Source organism: Poecile atricapillus, chromosome 22, assembly GCF_030490865.1.
Source record: "Poecile atricapillus isolate bPoeAtr1 chromosome 22, bPoeAtr1.hap1, whole genome shotgun sequence".
Lineage (NCBI taxonomy): Eukaryota > Metazoa > Chordata > Aves > Passeriformes > Paridae > Poecile > Poecile atricapillus.
In genome coordinates this window covers 2853023-2868244 of record NC_081270.1, presented here as the reverse complement: position 1 = coordinate 2868244, position 15222 = coordinate 2853023, and the positions used below count along the sequence as shown (strand labels likewise).

The 15222-nt window shown below is 41.1% G+C and overlaps 1 protein-coding gene across 2 annotated transcripts; it reads right to left on the bottom strand.

The window, feature by feature from the left end:
• On the bottom strand, positions 1 to 14077 carry GABRD (gamma-aminobutyric acid type A receptor subunit delta). 2 transcript variants are annotated; one of them, XM_058855394.1, is made up of 9 exons: positions 13427 to 14077; positions 6606 to 6718; positions 5995 to 6062; positions 5419 to 5639; positions 4553 to 4635; positions 3060 to 3197; positions 2016 to 2171; positions 1241 to 1452; positions 1 to 929 (listed from the first exon to the last, which is right to left on the bottom strand). In XM_058855394.1, exons 1-9 carry the CDS (start codon positions 13492 to 13494, stop codon positions 630 to 632), a joined length of 1359 nt encoding a protein of 452 aa, XP_058711377.1. In that variant the 5' UTR covers positions 13495 to 14077; the 3' UTR covers positions 1 to 629. The 2 variants fall into 2 exon arrangements, with proteins under 2 accessions (XP_058711377.1, XP_058711378.1); XM_058855395.1 differs by having other exon boundaries at positions 2016 to 2168.
• Positions 14078 to 15222: the final 1145 nt, after the last annotated feature.

Sequence of the window (15222 nt, the reverse complement as noted above, 5' to 3'; positions counted from 1 at the left end):
TAAAATTTTATGTAGTATATTTTATTTCATGCTGAGACTAAGAGCATTGAAATTTGTCAATACTTTATCCAAGACAAATAATATTTTAAGAAAAGAACCTCCACTCCCCTCTATTCCCTTTTACTTTGTTAATGAGATTTTTCTGATTAAAAACTCCAACTTCAGCACTAATGTTAAACCCAGACCAGCCCACAGATGCAGAAAACCAGTTGTGCCGAAGTGAGGAATAAGCTCTTTCATCACAAATAAAAAGAAAATTATCTCAGTATGAAAAGCCAAATCTTCATTACTGATCAATCCTTGAAGTGGAGGAAAACCATGGTCATTTAAGATTCAAACTTTTGCTACAAATATGTACATATGAAAAGTTGTCTCATGGTATTACAGGAAAGAAAGAGCTGGAATTGTTTGGCAGAGTGCAGTCTTATTATATCAAATCAGGTCAGCAATAAATTGCTGCTTTAAGTAGGAATTCCTAGCAGGACCTTCTTGACTTTGGAAGTGTCTTCAGCTCATTGGAAAATATTTCGAGAAGAGGTGCCTCAATTCAGTTTCAGTGAGGGCTTTTTAGCCTGTGGGTATTGAACAATTTGTATGTCTTGGGAAGAATTTTCCTTTTTTTGTTGTCTTTACATTGTGTATGCAACCCAGTATATAACATTGACTGCTGCAAAGGCTGCTGGGAACACAGCTCTGGCATAAATGTCAATGGTGTCAGCATCAATGGGCTTAAAGAGGGACTTCAGGCCAGTCTTTTTGTCCAGTTTCATTCCCTGCTGCTGTTTTGTCTCCCCAGTTTCTATTTCTATTGTGCCATACGATCCAGGCAGGCTTCTGGGAATTCGGTGCTGCCTGTTGGAAATGGCCAGTTCCTGGTTCACACCAGCTATGGAGAGGGAAAACAGAACAATGGCATTCTTCACATTGATCTGCAAAGGAAAGAGGAGAATAAATAGCAATTTATAGAACAAGACCAGTGTCATTCATCCAAGCTGTCCATGGCACCAGCATGGTGAAACACCCATGGGATCCATATGTGGTGAATGGGATTTAGCCCCAGCTTTGGCAAAGCTGATGGAAGACTCTGTGCTACCACATATAATTCTGGTTATGGCTTTACATGCTCTGAATTACTGAGAACTTTCTCAAAGCCTTTCTTCTTGGGAAGAATTTGTAGAAAAAGATCATGAAACAGGGTGATTGCTTTGGCAAAGTTATTCCCAGTATCACACTTACTGACCTCTGCACTCTGCCTTCTCGCCTTTATCTTGTTCTTCTGCTTTTTCATGTAGTCGGCATTGAAATGTGCAAAGGCGTATTCCACCAGTGCAGCAAAGACAAACACATAGCAGATCCAAAAGTAAACATCCAGTGCCTTGATGGCAGAGGCTCGTGGGAGTGAGGATCGGGCACTGACCATCAGTGTGGTCATTGTCAGAACAGTGGTGATACCTGCAGAGTAGCACAAGAGAGAAATATATGCACTAATATACATAAATATATTTATTAATATGAGGCTGAAGATTATTTTCACAGTAAAAGCCCTTTAATACTGTGACTTCTGATTTTCAAAACTGGGGAACTTGTAAGAAACCGCATTTGTATGACTAAGACAGCTTTGAACAAGTTATCCTTGGTTTTGTCCTAGATCGGGAGAAACAAAACTCAAAGAATTAACCCTCAAACACTTTTACATCTGGATTGGCAACCCTTAGTCAGACAAATAGACCCATAAGCTGCAGCAATATTTTTTCTGTCACTGTCCAGTTCCTTCAAATCAATTCTTTCTTTCACAGTCATTACTGCTTTTAACCCTCCCTAGATGGTTATTTGCTTTTCCTTACTGGGGCAGCTGCTCTGATAACATGACAGAAATGAAACCAGGAGGGAAATCTTTCAAAGAACCCTCCCTTCTGCAAATGTAAACACAGTGGTCATAAATGCACCTTAACGAGGATTACCAATTACCACTTGAGCACTCCCTTCCCCATGAGTCCCCAAGCCATCTGTTTTACCTAGTGACACCCTGGCAGGCACAGCTGACTGGCTGATCCAGAAGGACACCCAGGACATGGCCACCAGTAGGATGGAAGGGACATAAGACTGGATGATGTAAACGCCTCGATTTCGCCGAAGGTGGAAGTGGAGACTGAGCCTGGGAAACTGACCTGCTGGAAAAGAGAGCAGGCAGAAGAGATTCTGGCTGAATGAATTACAGTTAAATTGATATTAAAAATTACATTCTCTATAATGACACAGAGCTATATTCTTTAATGTCTTCTAGACAAGGGTCACAAAAAGCTTTTTTGAACGCTGTTCGATTGATGATTCATAACCTCTGCACAAGGTACTGCAGCTTTCATCAGCTAAGAATAGGTCAAATGATTTGTCTCAGGTCATATCAATGCCAGATCTGAAAATAAAATCATGAGTCTTCTCAAATAACAGTATTGCTTCAAAATGTGTACTGTCTTATCATCTGCTGTAGAAAGTCCTCCAGATACTAAATTTAGATTTTTTAAAAGGCCAAGTTAATTTCAAACTCAAAAAAGAGCTTAGAGATGTGCAGCATAAATGAGAATCTGAATACATGAAAGAGGATGAAAAATCAGCAGGAAAGAAATTACTCCAATCTTGTACAAACATTGCAATAAGCCCAGTGATAGACATACACACCACTGACTTCTACAGGGTAGAATTAGACTGATCTGACTGTACGTCATAAGCTTCATAACATCAGGGCTAATGGAAATTTTTCTTGATCTGAAGTCACAAATTAGGTCAAGAAAATCTGAGCTATACCTCAAGTGCTGTCTGGCTACTCCATGCAGTATTTTGTTGAGAAGAGAGAGCTAATGAACAGAACCTGCTACAGTGGCTACCTGGAGGCTCAGTGGCACTTCTTACAAGTGGAAGATGAAGGAGACTCTTACCAGAAACCTGACAGGTTCTTAAATTAGTTACTTAACAATTTAAGGATTTTCTATTATAGATAAGGAGGTTTCTCTCTGTGGAAAAAAGTCAGATACTGTCCCTGAACTGAAGAAAGATTCTGTTACCAGATTTGAAGTTCATAATTTCTGTTGTGAACTGGTAATTTGTAATTGTAAATTGAGCAAGCTGCAGCTTATCCAGCCCATGGATCTCCTCCTGATTTTCTGACCAGTGGTAAACAATGTCCTCTGAAGAGTAGCCATCTGCCAAAAGAAAGCTGAATAAACACAAAGTTCATGGGAGAAATTCAGAGCTTAGAGAATTCATAGTAGAAGTTCTTTAATTCCTCTGCTATGCTGATTTCCACCAGCCATGTTGCAAACATGCTGAGATTCAGTCTGGACAATTCTCTCTGCTTTGGAGAGGTGCAGGGTACCAGGGCCATGACGGAAAGAGAGGATTTGAATTAGAGGGTTTATGTAATATGCAAATTCACAGGAAATCAATCTTTCCTAGTTTTTCTGTTCATTGACAACTTGCTACTAAAGCATCCATTTGTTTAAAGAGACTTTATTTCTGTTGTTTCACTGAAATGAAAACCCTCAAATTCAATTAAAACCTTCAAACCCCACCAAAACTCCCTGCAGAACTCGCTGGGAGAGAGAATGAATTGCTGGGGCACAGTCTGCTGCCTCTGCATTTGGTGATTATATAAGTAAAACTGTAGATTGCTATTTTTGATAGGATAAAATGGTATTGTGGTTAACGGCCTAGAAAACAAAGTCAGTGACAAAAAAGAAAATGAGAAACTTGCATCAATAGGACAAGTGATCTGCTCAGGATCTGCTATTCCCAGGTCTCTGGAACCCTCAGGATCTGTAGGCTCTTTGATCTAAAAACCAGATTAATTTTCCCTGATCTAAAAACCAGATTCATTTTCCCTGACTGGGTGGTCCTTGCTTGTGTCAGTGATAATTTTCATTCAGAAGTATTAATGCTCATGGGAATTACATGCTGATCATAGATTAAACACAATTTGGATAAAATGTAAATCCATTCTTCACCCTCATTTGTGAATACAAATGAATTAAGCCTATCCATGCAGTATTCTGATGGATTTCTGTGTAACAGATATATGAATGCCAGGGCAAGTTATAGAGCCTTGTGAAGGTTAGTCACAATGGCATTCATTAAAAGGAAGTAATTCTTGCTTTTTCCTATTTTCTTATAAATTAAAAATAGCACATCACATTTTGCCTGTGGGCTTTTCTACTTGTTCTCACTGGATGATACAAACCTCAGTAATGCCAGTGACTGTCACAACTGCACAAGATTTCATATGAAGCACAAAGTTCCAGACATTTGTCAGCGGGACTGTACATTGTTCATCATCCCTAAATTAAATCCTAGAGATTTGGATTGGACCAGGGTTGAACTGGTATTGAAAAGTCCGCAGTCTAATGCCCAACACAGGGAATGAAAAGATTTTTGTTCACTCTAAACCCCAAGGCACCCCTTACATTCCACTGATTAAAGCAGGATCATCCTAGCCAAGTCCATCTAGCTCAGTACCATGTATGCAGACTTTGCACAAGACACAGAAGTACTCAGCCCTTACAGCTCTCCAAATCCAGCATGCATTCCTGCTCATCCATTGGATACTTGGAAAGGTCCATGTCACAGGCCACTGTTGAGGTAATCCTGTTTGGAGCAATGTGAACACCAATTAGTTACATTCAGACAGAGCCTTTTCCTCAGAACTCAAAAGACTAAGTGGAAAACTTTGAAACCTTAATGCTAACAAAGGAAACTGTTTTTAAAGGCCCACTGGCTGCTGCTGGAGTCTGTGGGGAACCCAGAGGCAGAGGGAATTGAAAAAAGGTCAAATGACTCGTCTAACGTCAGAGGATTCTGCAGCTACTGATGATGATAAAAAGGAATTTTCTCATTCCATCTCCTCCCTTTCTGTCCCCAAGATCACTACCAATACCTTAAGGGGTAATTTGGACTTACAGTTTCAAAGGTACACATTCATTATTTCTCAGAATATTACACAATTAACTGTCAATATAGTTACTGAGTGCCAGACACAGCCCCCTTCCAAAGTGTGAAATGCTGCTTTGTCTGCGTGAAAGATGGGGAAGCTGAGATCCAACAAGGCTCACAGCTCCCCTGGAAAATAGTGAGAGAGTGGAGAACAGAATCTGCTGTATATTCAGCACCTCCTTGCCTGATGACCAAAGCCATGAGAAGCTTCTCTCCCACTGAGGGCATTCTGGATGTGATTAGTGACTGTGCGGTGTTAGTGCTGCCAAAAAGAGCTTCCTGACTTCTCCTTATAAAGAAAAGGATGGGGGATAGGAGTTTTTCTTCAATTTTTAACTAATAATTACTTTAGGAAATCGTCCTAGGAATACTGAGTGATTATAGAATGTTCAAAAAGTTAACACACAACAGAGTATACCTGTACTGTTTGATACCCACCTGATGCTGTATAAAATTACTCCATCTGGCTGGAGCCTGATAAGTTTGTTTTCCACAGTCACATCATGGAACCAGGCAGACTTGGCATTGACTATGAAAGTATCTGGCAACCAGAGCTTGTCCACAAACCTGCTGTCCAAGCCCAGAGTTTCATTGGTGTGGTTGTAAGACAGACGATCATCTCGCCAGCTCTGGTGCAAAAATACTGTCATGGTGTATTCCTGTGACAAGATAAGTCCTAATTAAGAAGTGATGCCGACAATGATAATGTCTTGGAACTTAGCCAAAAATCAATGTCTTAGCCTAGAAATACATTATTTGCTTTAAGTGAAAATACATATTTTTATACTTAGTCAACCAGTGAGCTGCCCAAGCAATTGAATTTCAGTCATATGCTCCTACTATGGATAAGGACAAGATATTAAAAAGTGATTTAATATCAATGCTATACATAACACATTGCAAGAGTTGCACAGGTCTTGATGAAGAAATCAATTCATATAACTCGACAAATACAACTTCTAGTTTTGAACCTTTGCTTTTTTTAAAGCAAAACAAAAAAATCTGATACTGTACCATATTCACTTCTGAGATGTGGTCAATGCTGGCTACTTCAATTGCCAGAGCAACATTAACAGGAGGACCTGAGAAAAAAAGCATTTGAATGGGATGATTTATATCATCATAGTACCCATTAAAATATCAATGATCCCAGACTGCTAATTCTTTCATACAGAGTGAGTTCACTGAAGTGTTTTCCTTTATAAAGTACATTCTTGAAGCAAGAGTTTTAAATCATTTCCTGATTGTGCCCTCAATTTCCAACAGCACACCTCACTTCAGTGATAAGGGACACAAGATAAAATCACAACTACTGAAAATTATAGAATCCTTTCTGGAAATCAGATTATCTAATTTAAGACAGCATGACTTCAAGCAGATGCAGATCAGAATTTAATAAAACATAAAATTCCTTCAACTTTGATGTCAAAAATTTAAGAACTGCATCAGAATCCTGTGTTGCTGTTGAACAGTCTGTTTCTTGTCAAAATAAAGTATATTGTTATTTTTTCAGCATCCAAGTAAAAGATAATCACAACCTTTTAATGATTTAAAGAATGAATTTCACATAAACATCAGAAGGATTGTAAGAAACAAAGAGATATTATTTATTCTCCAAGTCTCACCTCCAATCCCAGGCCTGAAATTTCGTGCATACCCTTTCATCAAATCATCCAGGTTGGGCAACCAGGAGATTTCAATGTTGGAACCTATGTAATCTCCGATGTCACTCATAGCTCTGGGTAAAGAGAATAAGTATCTTAAAATTTACCATGTTTACAAACAGAAATATGATAGAAAATGGAAGTTATTGACTTATTTTACACCAGAGACCACCTGCAGTAGAATCAGCTGTATTAGAGATTTTTATAGGTAGGAAAACCATCCCAGATATTTCTGTTTAAATCAAAACAAATTTCAGGCAAGACTATGGCATCTCTAAGTACAAGCACATACTTTTTAAAGTTTCTTTCCTTCTTTCTAAAAAAAAGTAGGAAAAATAGATTTAGAAACTTAGAAAAAGCATGAAGGAAAAAAAGATACTTTGTAAACTGCCTAAAATGCATCTGTGAATGCTGAAATTCAGCTGTGGCAGCTTCTTACTATGGAACAGCTGAGATCAAGAAGGCTGGTGCACTGTTAAATGTGACAGGAAAACAGGAAAAAGTGCACATCTGGAATTTGGATAGCAGGCAGCAAGTTATGGCTGGGAGAAGATATGTTGCTGTGGGATTCGTGCTCATGGTACAACCCCTCCCAGCAATCAGCATCCCTCTCTCAGGTGCCTCTTCTTGCCTGGCCAGTGATGCTCCTTGAAGACTAGCCCAGGGTCTGGTTGCCATTTGCCAGCCCCTGGCAGCTGCCAGCCCCTCAGCCCTTGCACAAGCAGTGATGTAGATATTCCACCATCTCTTACAAGCAAAGGCAAGGTTGTGTTGTCTTCATTATCTGTTAAACCTGGCAGGCCTCAGTTGAAGATCTGTGCCAGCTCACATCGTTCCTTGCACTGCACTGTGATTGGCAGGGCAGGAGGAAATAAATGAGGGGCTGGGATAACGTCTGCCACCACCATTTGCAAAGAGAACTACTGGTGGTTTGAGAGGACCTGTGACTGAATGCATGTAGTGGATCAAAGCTGCCTGAGCACTGGTTTAGCATCTTCCACTGAGTCCAGATATAAAAATGGCATTTGAGAGGCACCTATGACTTGTAACAGAAGATAAATGGTTAAATATCCATGGAAGGCTGCAGAGTAATACACCATAAACACCTTCTGCCTTGGTACTTACATAACTTTCTTAGAGTGTTCATGTGACATTGACCCATATAAAGCACATGGTTTTTCTCTCCAAAATATGCCAGCCTGGGCATTCAGCTCAGCACAAGCAGTTATTGCCAGCACAGGAACAGAGTATCCTACAATAACCAGCTCTACTCACAGGAGACTGAAAGAAAAACCTTTGATTGCCCCAGTCTTAAAGTTCTTGTCTGGACTCAATCATATAAGGAAGGAGTTCTGGGATTACAATATGTAAATGTAAGTTTTGAGCAGCAGAGAAACTGAAGACTTGCATTAGCAGAGCTGTCAAAGCTTCTGTGACTTCCTAGCACAGGGACATTGCTCCAAGTGCAACTTCGTTAATTCCCAGCAAAATATTATGTTAAACTGCATTTCTAATGCAGCATTTCTAATACAGCACACTGCTGTATGTTCATCTCCAATTACTATCCCAGATACTTCTCAAATTCCTCTGTCTCTTCTGAGGAGGCATCTTGGAACACTCCAAGGTGTATTTTCAGCTGCATAAATTGGAATAACATAATTGATTTAGACAAGGGCTTTGAAGATTTATAACAGATGTCAATAGAGGTTTTTTCCTTTTTTATTGGGTCTCATCAACTATAGCAACACTTCTTTCTATCAGATTGCTGGTCTTTCAATCATCCAACCATCATTATTTACTTTCATGAAATTATAGTTTTATAATAAGTTTGTTTAAAAACATACTTATTTGTAACTCACAAGTCTCAGCCACAGATATGGAAAAGTGTTTCTAATCAGTAAAATGTCAGATATACTTTTATGTAAAGAATGGTACCCTATGTCTTTTTCTGATTAGAATAAATAGTTACAATACACTTAAATAAATATATCTGCTTAAAATCTCTTTGGTTTCTCAATAGAAGGTGATGCTTTTCAGCTTCCGTTGCTAAAACAGCAACAGTTCAGTAAAGTGTTTTGAAAACACAATTCAAGTCAGAAGGTGACAGCACTGGAGTGATGTATCTCATGTGCTTAATCATGTTTTGACAAAGCACTTGGAGTGCAGCTGTTCTCCTGTGTCAGGATTCTATTTTAATGGCATTAAGGAAAGCCGTGGAGCTCAAAGGAAATCAAAATGATGAGAGTCGGGTTAAAGACTGAGGGCTATAGCCTGCCATGTGTTTTAAGCAGATTAAAATCTAGAGGGAGTTTTACTTAAATATCCATGACACAATTAAAATAAATCTTGTTTCTATTATTAATAAAGCCTTAGGGTCAGATCATCAGTGTAACAAATGTGCTGGAGTTAGTGGAGCTAACTGGGGTGGTTATTAAAATATTACAGCTGAAATAATTTATGGCTCGATTTACCAAGTGGTGATAACTTCTTTGAGTCATTCCTCTAGACTTCTGCATATCACATCTAGTGTTTTCTTAAAGCTACACGAAGGATGGTGAGAGAACTTCCTTCAGCCTTGATAAGCAGTTGGGATTATATATGGCCTAAAATATTATTAATTATTGCACCTGAAAAGGAAGACCAGCATAGAAAAGATGCATTGGAAGGGATTAACTTTTCATAGTGTAAGCAGTAAGGATGAAAAGAAAGGCAACTATTAGTTGATTCAGCAACTTCACTTCCCAATGTAAGCTGCTGTAAAGCTTGTTTCAGTAAGAAAAAGGACTTTGTAAAACCAAGGTATTGATTTGAGGGGTAAAAGAGCTCCTGAAAAACTTCTCTCCAGTTTGCACCAGGACAGTGTGGAGGGTCTTGCTGGCTGAATGGCAACAGTCCTGGGGAGTTCTAGCCCTCTGGAAGTCATTCCCAAATCTAAAACTGAAGAGGATGATCCACACTCTGTCCATATTTCATTTCAAGCAGATATTTTTGAGACTATATTTGCATCTGTCCATATCTGGAACATTGGGAGAACTTCAGCTGAGCTCATCGAAAATAGATTATTGCTGTCTAAACCATGAAAGCAATAGTGAATTATCCTGCATAGACAAAGAGAAAGGAAATCCCCATTGATAAACTGCACAAACCTGTGCAGTTCCTCTTCCCCTAATATTGACACAGGTCAGGGAAAGCAACTCCAAGCAATGAATGTCACGTGACAGAGCAAAGAAATGTCTCAGAGCTAAGTACTAGCAGTTATAGATTAAAAAGTACACACATCCCAAAATCCTTCCTACCCAACCTGACATCTCCCTCCCAGCTGCTGAAGGACCAGGACATCCTACTAATGTGGAGTGATCTGGGGCAGAAACATCAATCAACTTGGACAGCACATCTTTAAAGGGCTTGTCAGACAAGTGAGGCATTAGCCTGTCTTTGCTCTCTTTCAGAATGCTGCTAGAAAACACTTGCTAGAAGTTTATCAATATTACTAGAAAATATCTATTATTTAAATCACACCAAAGAAAGAGGTAATCTGTAAGTTCCGTGTGAATGAGAGCACAACAGCACTGAGCAAGGGATAGTATTAGTATCCAGCAGCGCCAAAATCTCTGGGATCAGTGCAAAAAAGCTCAGAATCTAAGTCAGTGCCTAGTGGGACACTGATCTGAGGCCACAATGGTCAGGAGGATGCACTGATCTTCTGAAAAATTCATAAAGCAGTAAGATGTAGAAAATCACTTTTTGCATCTTATGTTTCTTCTTTAGATCTTCTAACCTTGAGGACTGTAACATCATTGTTATAGGAATCTTTTAACCTGATAGATAGAAAAACCAGTTTGACTGGAGGACTGGGACCAGTACATTTCATTTTGATAAGTGTTTGGGACAGATGTCCCTGATGTCATCACCACTGAAGAAAACTTTTCCTTGGGAAAAAGACAAGAAATATCCTACAAGGTCAGTGAACAATCTGACCTCTGCCAAACTCCAGGATTATCCAGAACAGTATGTATATCCTTCCCATCTGCCATTTCTGACTCTAAGGGAAGCTCACTGTAAATATGTTTTGTATTTTGAAATGTAATTGAAAAAGCATTAGGCTTAATTCATGGCGACATTTAAACATCAAAGCCCCTCTGGCAGTTTTAAGCTACAGAAAATGGACCACTCTTTGCATACATTCACATGTTAAAGCTGCTCTGTTTCTACTAATAGAAGTAAAAGGCTTAGGGAGACACACAGCAGAATGACAATTCAATGCAAGAGTATGAAAGTCACCAGTGTAGAAACTTAAATATAAAATATACACCTATTTTAATTAGAGAATTAAAATCTCTTTCAGTGAGGAATTACAAAGTACAGACACATACCCCAAAACACCTTTCAGAAATGCTCTTTCCCCACTCAAATGAAGAAATATTTCCCCAAGTGTCTTTCTGCAGATGATCTCATTCACTGTGGCACATTTATTATTGAAGCATCCATGGCATCTCAAACCCTGATAAAATAGTGGAAGCCATAGTCTTTGTCCCAAAGACCTGTCAATCATTTAAATGCCAAATTCCTTGCCACTAATCACTGTCTTGAGCAGACCAAAACCCCCTGTTTTTAAAAAATGTTTACCTGTCAAAAATGTGCTGATGTAGGTTGAATTTGGCTCATTCATTTCAGTGAAATAACATACATGATAGAGAAATTGCTTTACACACAGCTAAAGCACCCTGGAAGGTTATTCAGAAATGCTCTGAGGAAGCCGCCTGCATATATCCCCCACTTCCCTCCTCTGCCAAACCATAGCATTATTTTCACTGGTAGTTTTGTTTTTGGGAAATCTTTTGTCCCTTTTGTCTTACTGGTGCATTTCAAAATCACTAAAATGCTGTTCCTTTTTGATTTTTTTTTTTTTTTCCAATATACAGAGCACAGAACTCAGGAGTAGAGAATTTAGGTGTGTTGGATGGCCTCTATCATCAAAATTCTGAATCACACTGTATTTAGAAAACAAAATCAGAGCTTTAAAATGAAGCCATTGGAAGTTTTGCCCATAAATATGCTGCTATTCATAAAAGCATCTCATACCAAAAATATTTTACTAATGCAAGGATAAAATTTCAATTTAGTTCTGTGTAACTAATCCAAAGTACACATGCAAGCAAGGTTACTCCCTTTTTACAAGATTAAACAGTGTCCTGCCCCAGCCACCCTATATCCTGAATCCAAACAGAGCAGCTTTCCTGGACCATGGAAGGTCTGACACTTTGGAATAATTGGAAAACTACAACCTGAACAGTTGAAATTTCAGAAGTTAGAATTTGCCTTGCCTGAGTCTGCCATGAGTGGATGTATTCCCACCAAACAATTCATCACTATTTTGTAACTAGAGAAAGAAAATCAGTTAGGGAATTAATAGTAAAATAAATAATGTATCCAACAAACACATATCCTGGCAGTTGCTGTGCATAGGAGCAGACCTCGGAGACAAAGGCTGAGAGGACTGACTCTTCCTTAAAATTCTCTCTTTTTTTGGTCTTATGTACTCAAATGTCACTTTTCAACCCACAGCTTCAATGGTAGCATTGAAATTATGGGCAAGATCTGGGTGCCCTTAGGTAATAAGCAGTATTTCCTCTGCCTTCACTGTAACATTGGATTGCTTCAGAGTCTGAGGATGTCAGGATCTGACCCCGGATAACAGATTCAAGGTCATAGGGTAAATCATGCTGTCAATCCTGACTAAGAGCAGTTGACTTGACACTTTCTCTGAGCAGGATTCTTTTCCTTCCCAGTGAAGAAAAATCAGATCTCCGTGATTAATTCCAAAACCTGTAACAACAATATTATGTTTTACTACAGTTCCCACTTTGCCCCTCTTCCACTCCTCTGAAGCTTTTAAGGATGTCTATGAAGCAGAAGATGCAAGACCCCATTAATGCCACAAGCCGGGGGGGGGGGGGAGTGTAGGCATGTTTTTACATGCAGCAAGTTCTTTTTACTCCCCCCTCTATTTTCATTGCGTAATCACGACAAGCTTTCTCCAAATCCAGCCTCCAGATCTGGAGAGAATAAGAATATACTGAGACTGTCGCTGGTTGCCTAGCTAACACCTTTGGAGGGAATGTGACTGAGAGCTGCAAATACATATCTTTCTTTAAATTTTATTATTTTAAGAAATGGTTTGCGTTTTCCAAACATTTTCCCCTCTAAGATCTCTTCCTGCCAACCCAGGTTCAGGAGACTTAATGAACTCATTAGAAAGGGATAGCTGTATTTTAGGGTTTTAATGGTACCTACAGAGGCCCTAAGCAAAGCTATTCAGCTTGTACCCCACTGGTTTTGCTGTGGTTTAGGGAAGAGTTTCATGTTCAAGCAGGCCTCTACAGAGCTGCTGGAGGGACTGAGGCTGAGCTGGGATATTGCAGTGCCTTAAAAAAAGTGATTGCCCCCATTTAGAGCAAGTGCCCTCTGGAAAAGGCTTCCAGAGCATCCTGTTAAAAAGCCTTGACTAAACCAAGAAACTGCTGCTCAACTGGCAGAAGTGCATACTTAACTAGGAAATGAAAAAAGAAAAAACTGAAACAGATGAGGCACATTAAGGAAACTCTTCAGTCAAGGGCTCTTTTTTTCCTGGACACTCAAAGCAGTCATGATCTGTAAGTGCAGAAAGCATCCCTGGACAAAAGTGGGAGCCCCAGCCAGAGCTGGCATCACTCATCCCAGCTGCACTGAGAGAACGGCTGCCTGAGGCCAGTCTAAGAAAGAATGATAAGATGTTTTCTTACCTGATACACCTGTGCTGTTGAGTGCACAGTAGAATCAAGGCAGGAAAAACCCAGGTGAGAAATTCCATTTTACTCCCATTTATTAGACAGCAGCAACCAGAACCCAGGTTCCCTGGCTCTCCTGGCAGTTCCAAAGCTCCAGTGGCTTTGCCATTCTTGCCTGCTGTGCTAAGTTGAGGCTGAGTTTAAAGCGATGGATGGTTGCTCAGCAGCAGCAGCCCCCACAATCTCCACAGTGCCCAGGAGCCATGCAGGCAGCCCGGCACGGGAGCAGGGAGCAGGGCAGCTCTCCTCTCCTCTCCTCTCTTCTCCTCTCCTTCCCTCTCCTCCTCTCCTCTGCGGGTGGCTCAGTCCCGCCCGGCTCCGCTGCCCTGCTCCCGCATCCCTCCCCTGCCGCGAGCTCTTCCTCCGGCCGCTCCTGCCCGCCTGCGAGGCTGCTTGCCGAAAATAACCTTCAAAAGGATAGATTAATCCCACGGAGCGGGGTGGGAGCAACTCAAAGTGCTCCGGAGCCACTAATGTCCTGCGCGCATCGTGCCGGGGAGGAGCAGGAGGAGCTGCAGCCCGAGCCGAGGGCAGGGGCGGCCGGTCCCCGGGCGCTCGGGGACGCGGAGCTGCTGTACCCGCTCCGTACGGGGCATGTGAATTGCAGGCACCACCGTCGCCGCCGCCCCCCGCCGCCCCCCCCGAGCTCCCGGCAAATCCCGGCGGCACCCGGGCACCGCAGCTGCAGCCCGGCTTCCAGCATCGCTCCGAGCGCACCAGCCATGGAGCCGGCAGCGTGCCGAGGGAAATGCCGCCTCTCCGCTGTCTGCGCGCTGTCCTGGCCCGGCGGTACCACCGAGAGGGGCAGAGCCCGCAATGCTAACTTCTGTATCGCCGCTCTCGGGCTCCTGAGGGGCTTCTCTACAGTGAAACGCTCAGAGCAGTTCACTGCTCCATCCCGCGCTGCTTGGGCTGCCATCGTCCAGCTTCCACCTCTTCTGCCACGCGAGCTCCCGGGACCTCCGCCGGTTCCCAGGCACCGCGGCTCCCGGCATGGAGCCAGCGGGGACCCGGCCAAGCGGCTCCTCGGGACCGAGGGTTCATCTTGACTTGCAGGTCAAACTCGGTTTTCTCCTCCATATTCACTCTTTCCTTCTCTCCTTCTCCGCCTCCTCGGCTTTTTGGTGCTGTTCAATCTCGAATGACAATTTTAAAACCAACCCACAAAGGAAACTGTGTGAAGGAGACATTTTCAAGAAATTATATCATAAAACAAAAATGATTGTGCAGGTAACTTAAGCTAATGAAAGGAGGCACCTGGGGTAAAGTTGGACCAATATTTTTGTCTTCTTAGTTCTGTATAGTTATTTAGTCCCAACATTTCAAATGGCCACTGAAGGGTAGTGGGTGAGGAGAATAACAACCCCGTGAGATCCAGGAAAACAGATGTACACAATACACACATAAATGTAATACAACAAGTACAGGGTTATTTTCTTTCTGATGTTTTCCTCCCGCTGCCCATTTCAATGGCGATCCTGCAACTCAAGGAGTAAGACTATTGCATTAATCGGTTTTTTATTATTATTTTTGCTTAGAAAGTAAAATAAAAGATTTTAAATAGAATTTACCTGGTGACACACAGAACAGAATGATTTTATTTCTCCATATAAAGAACACATTCACACCTTTTGGGATATTTTCAGCTGAGATTTTTTTCATATTTTTCCTACTCTTAAGGTTGATGGTCCAGTGGACTACATATCAATGCTGAGAATTCCTTGGTGTTCTTCTCTGGCTGGACAGCTGTC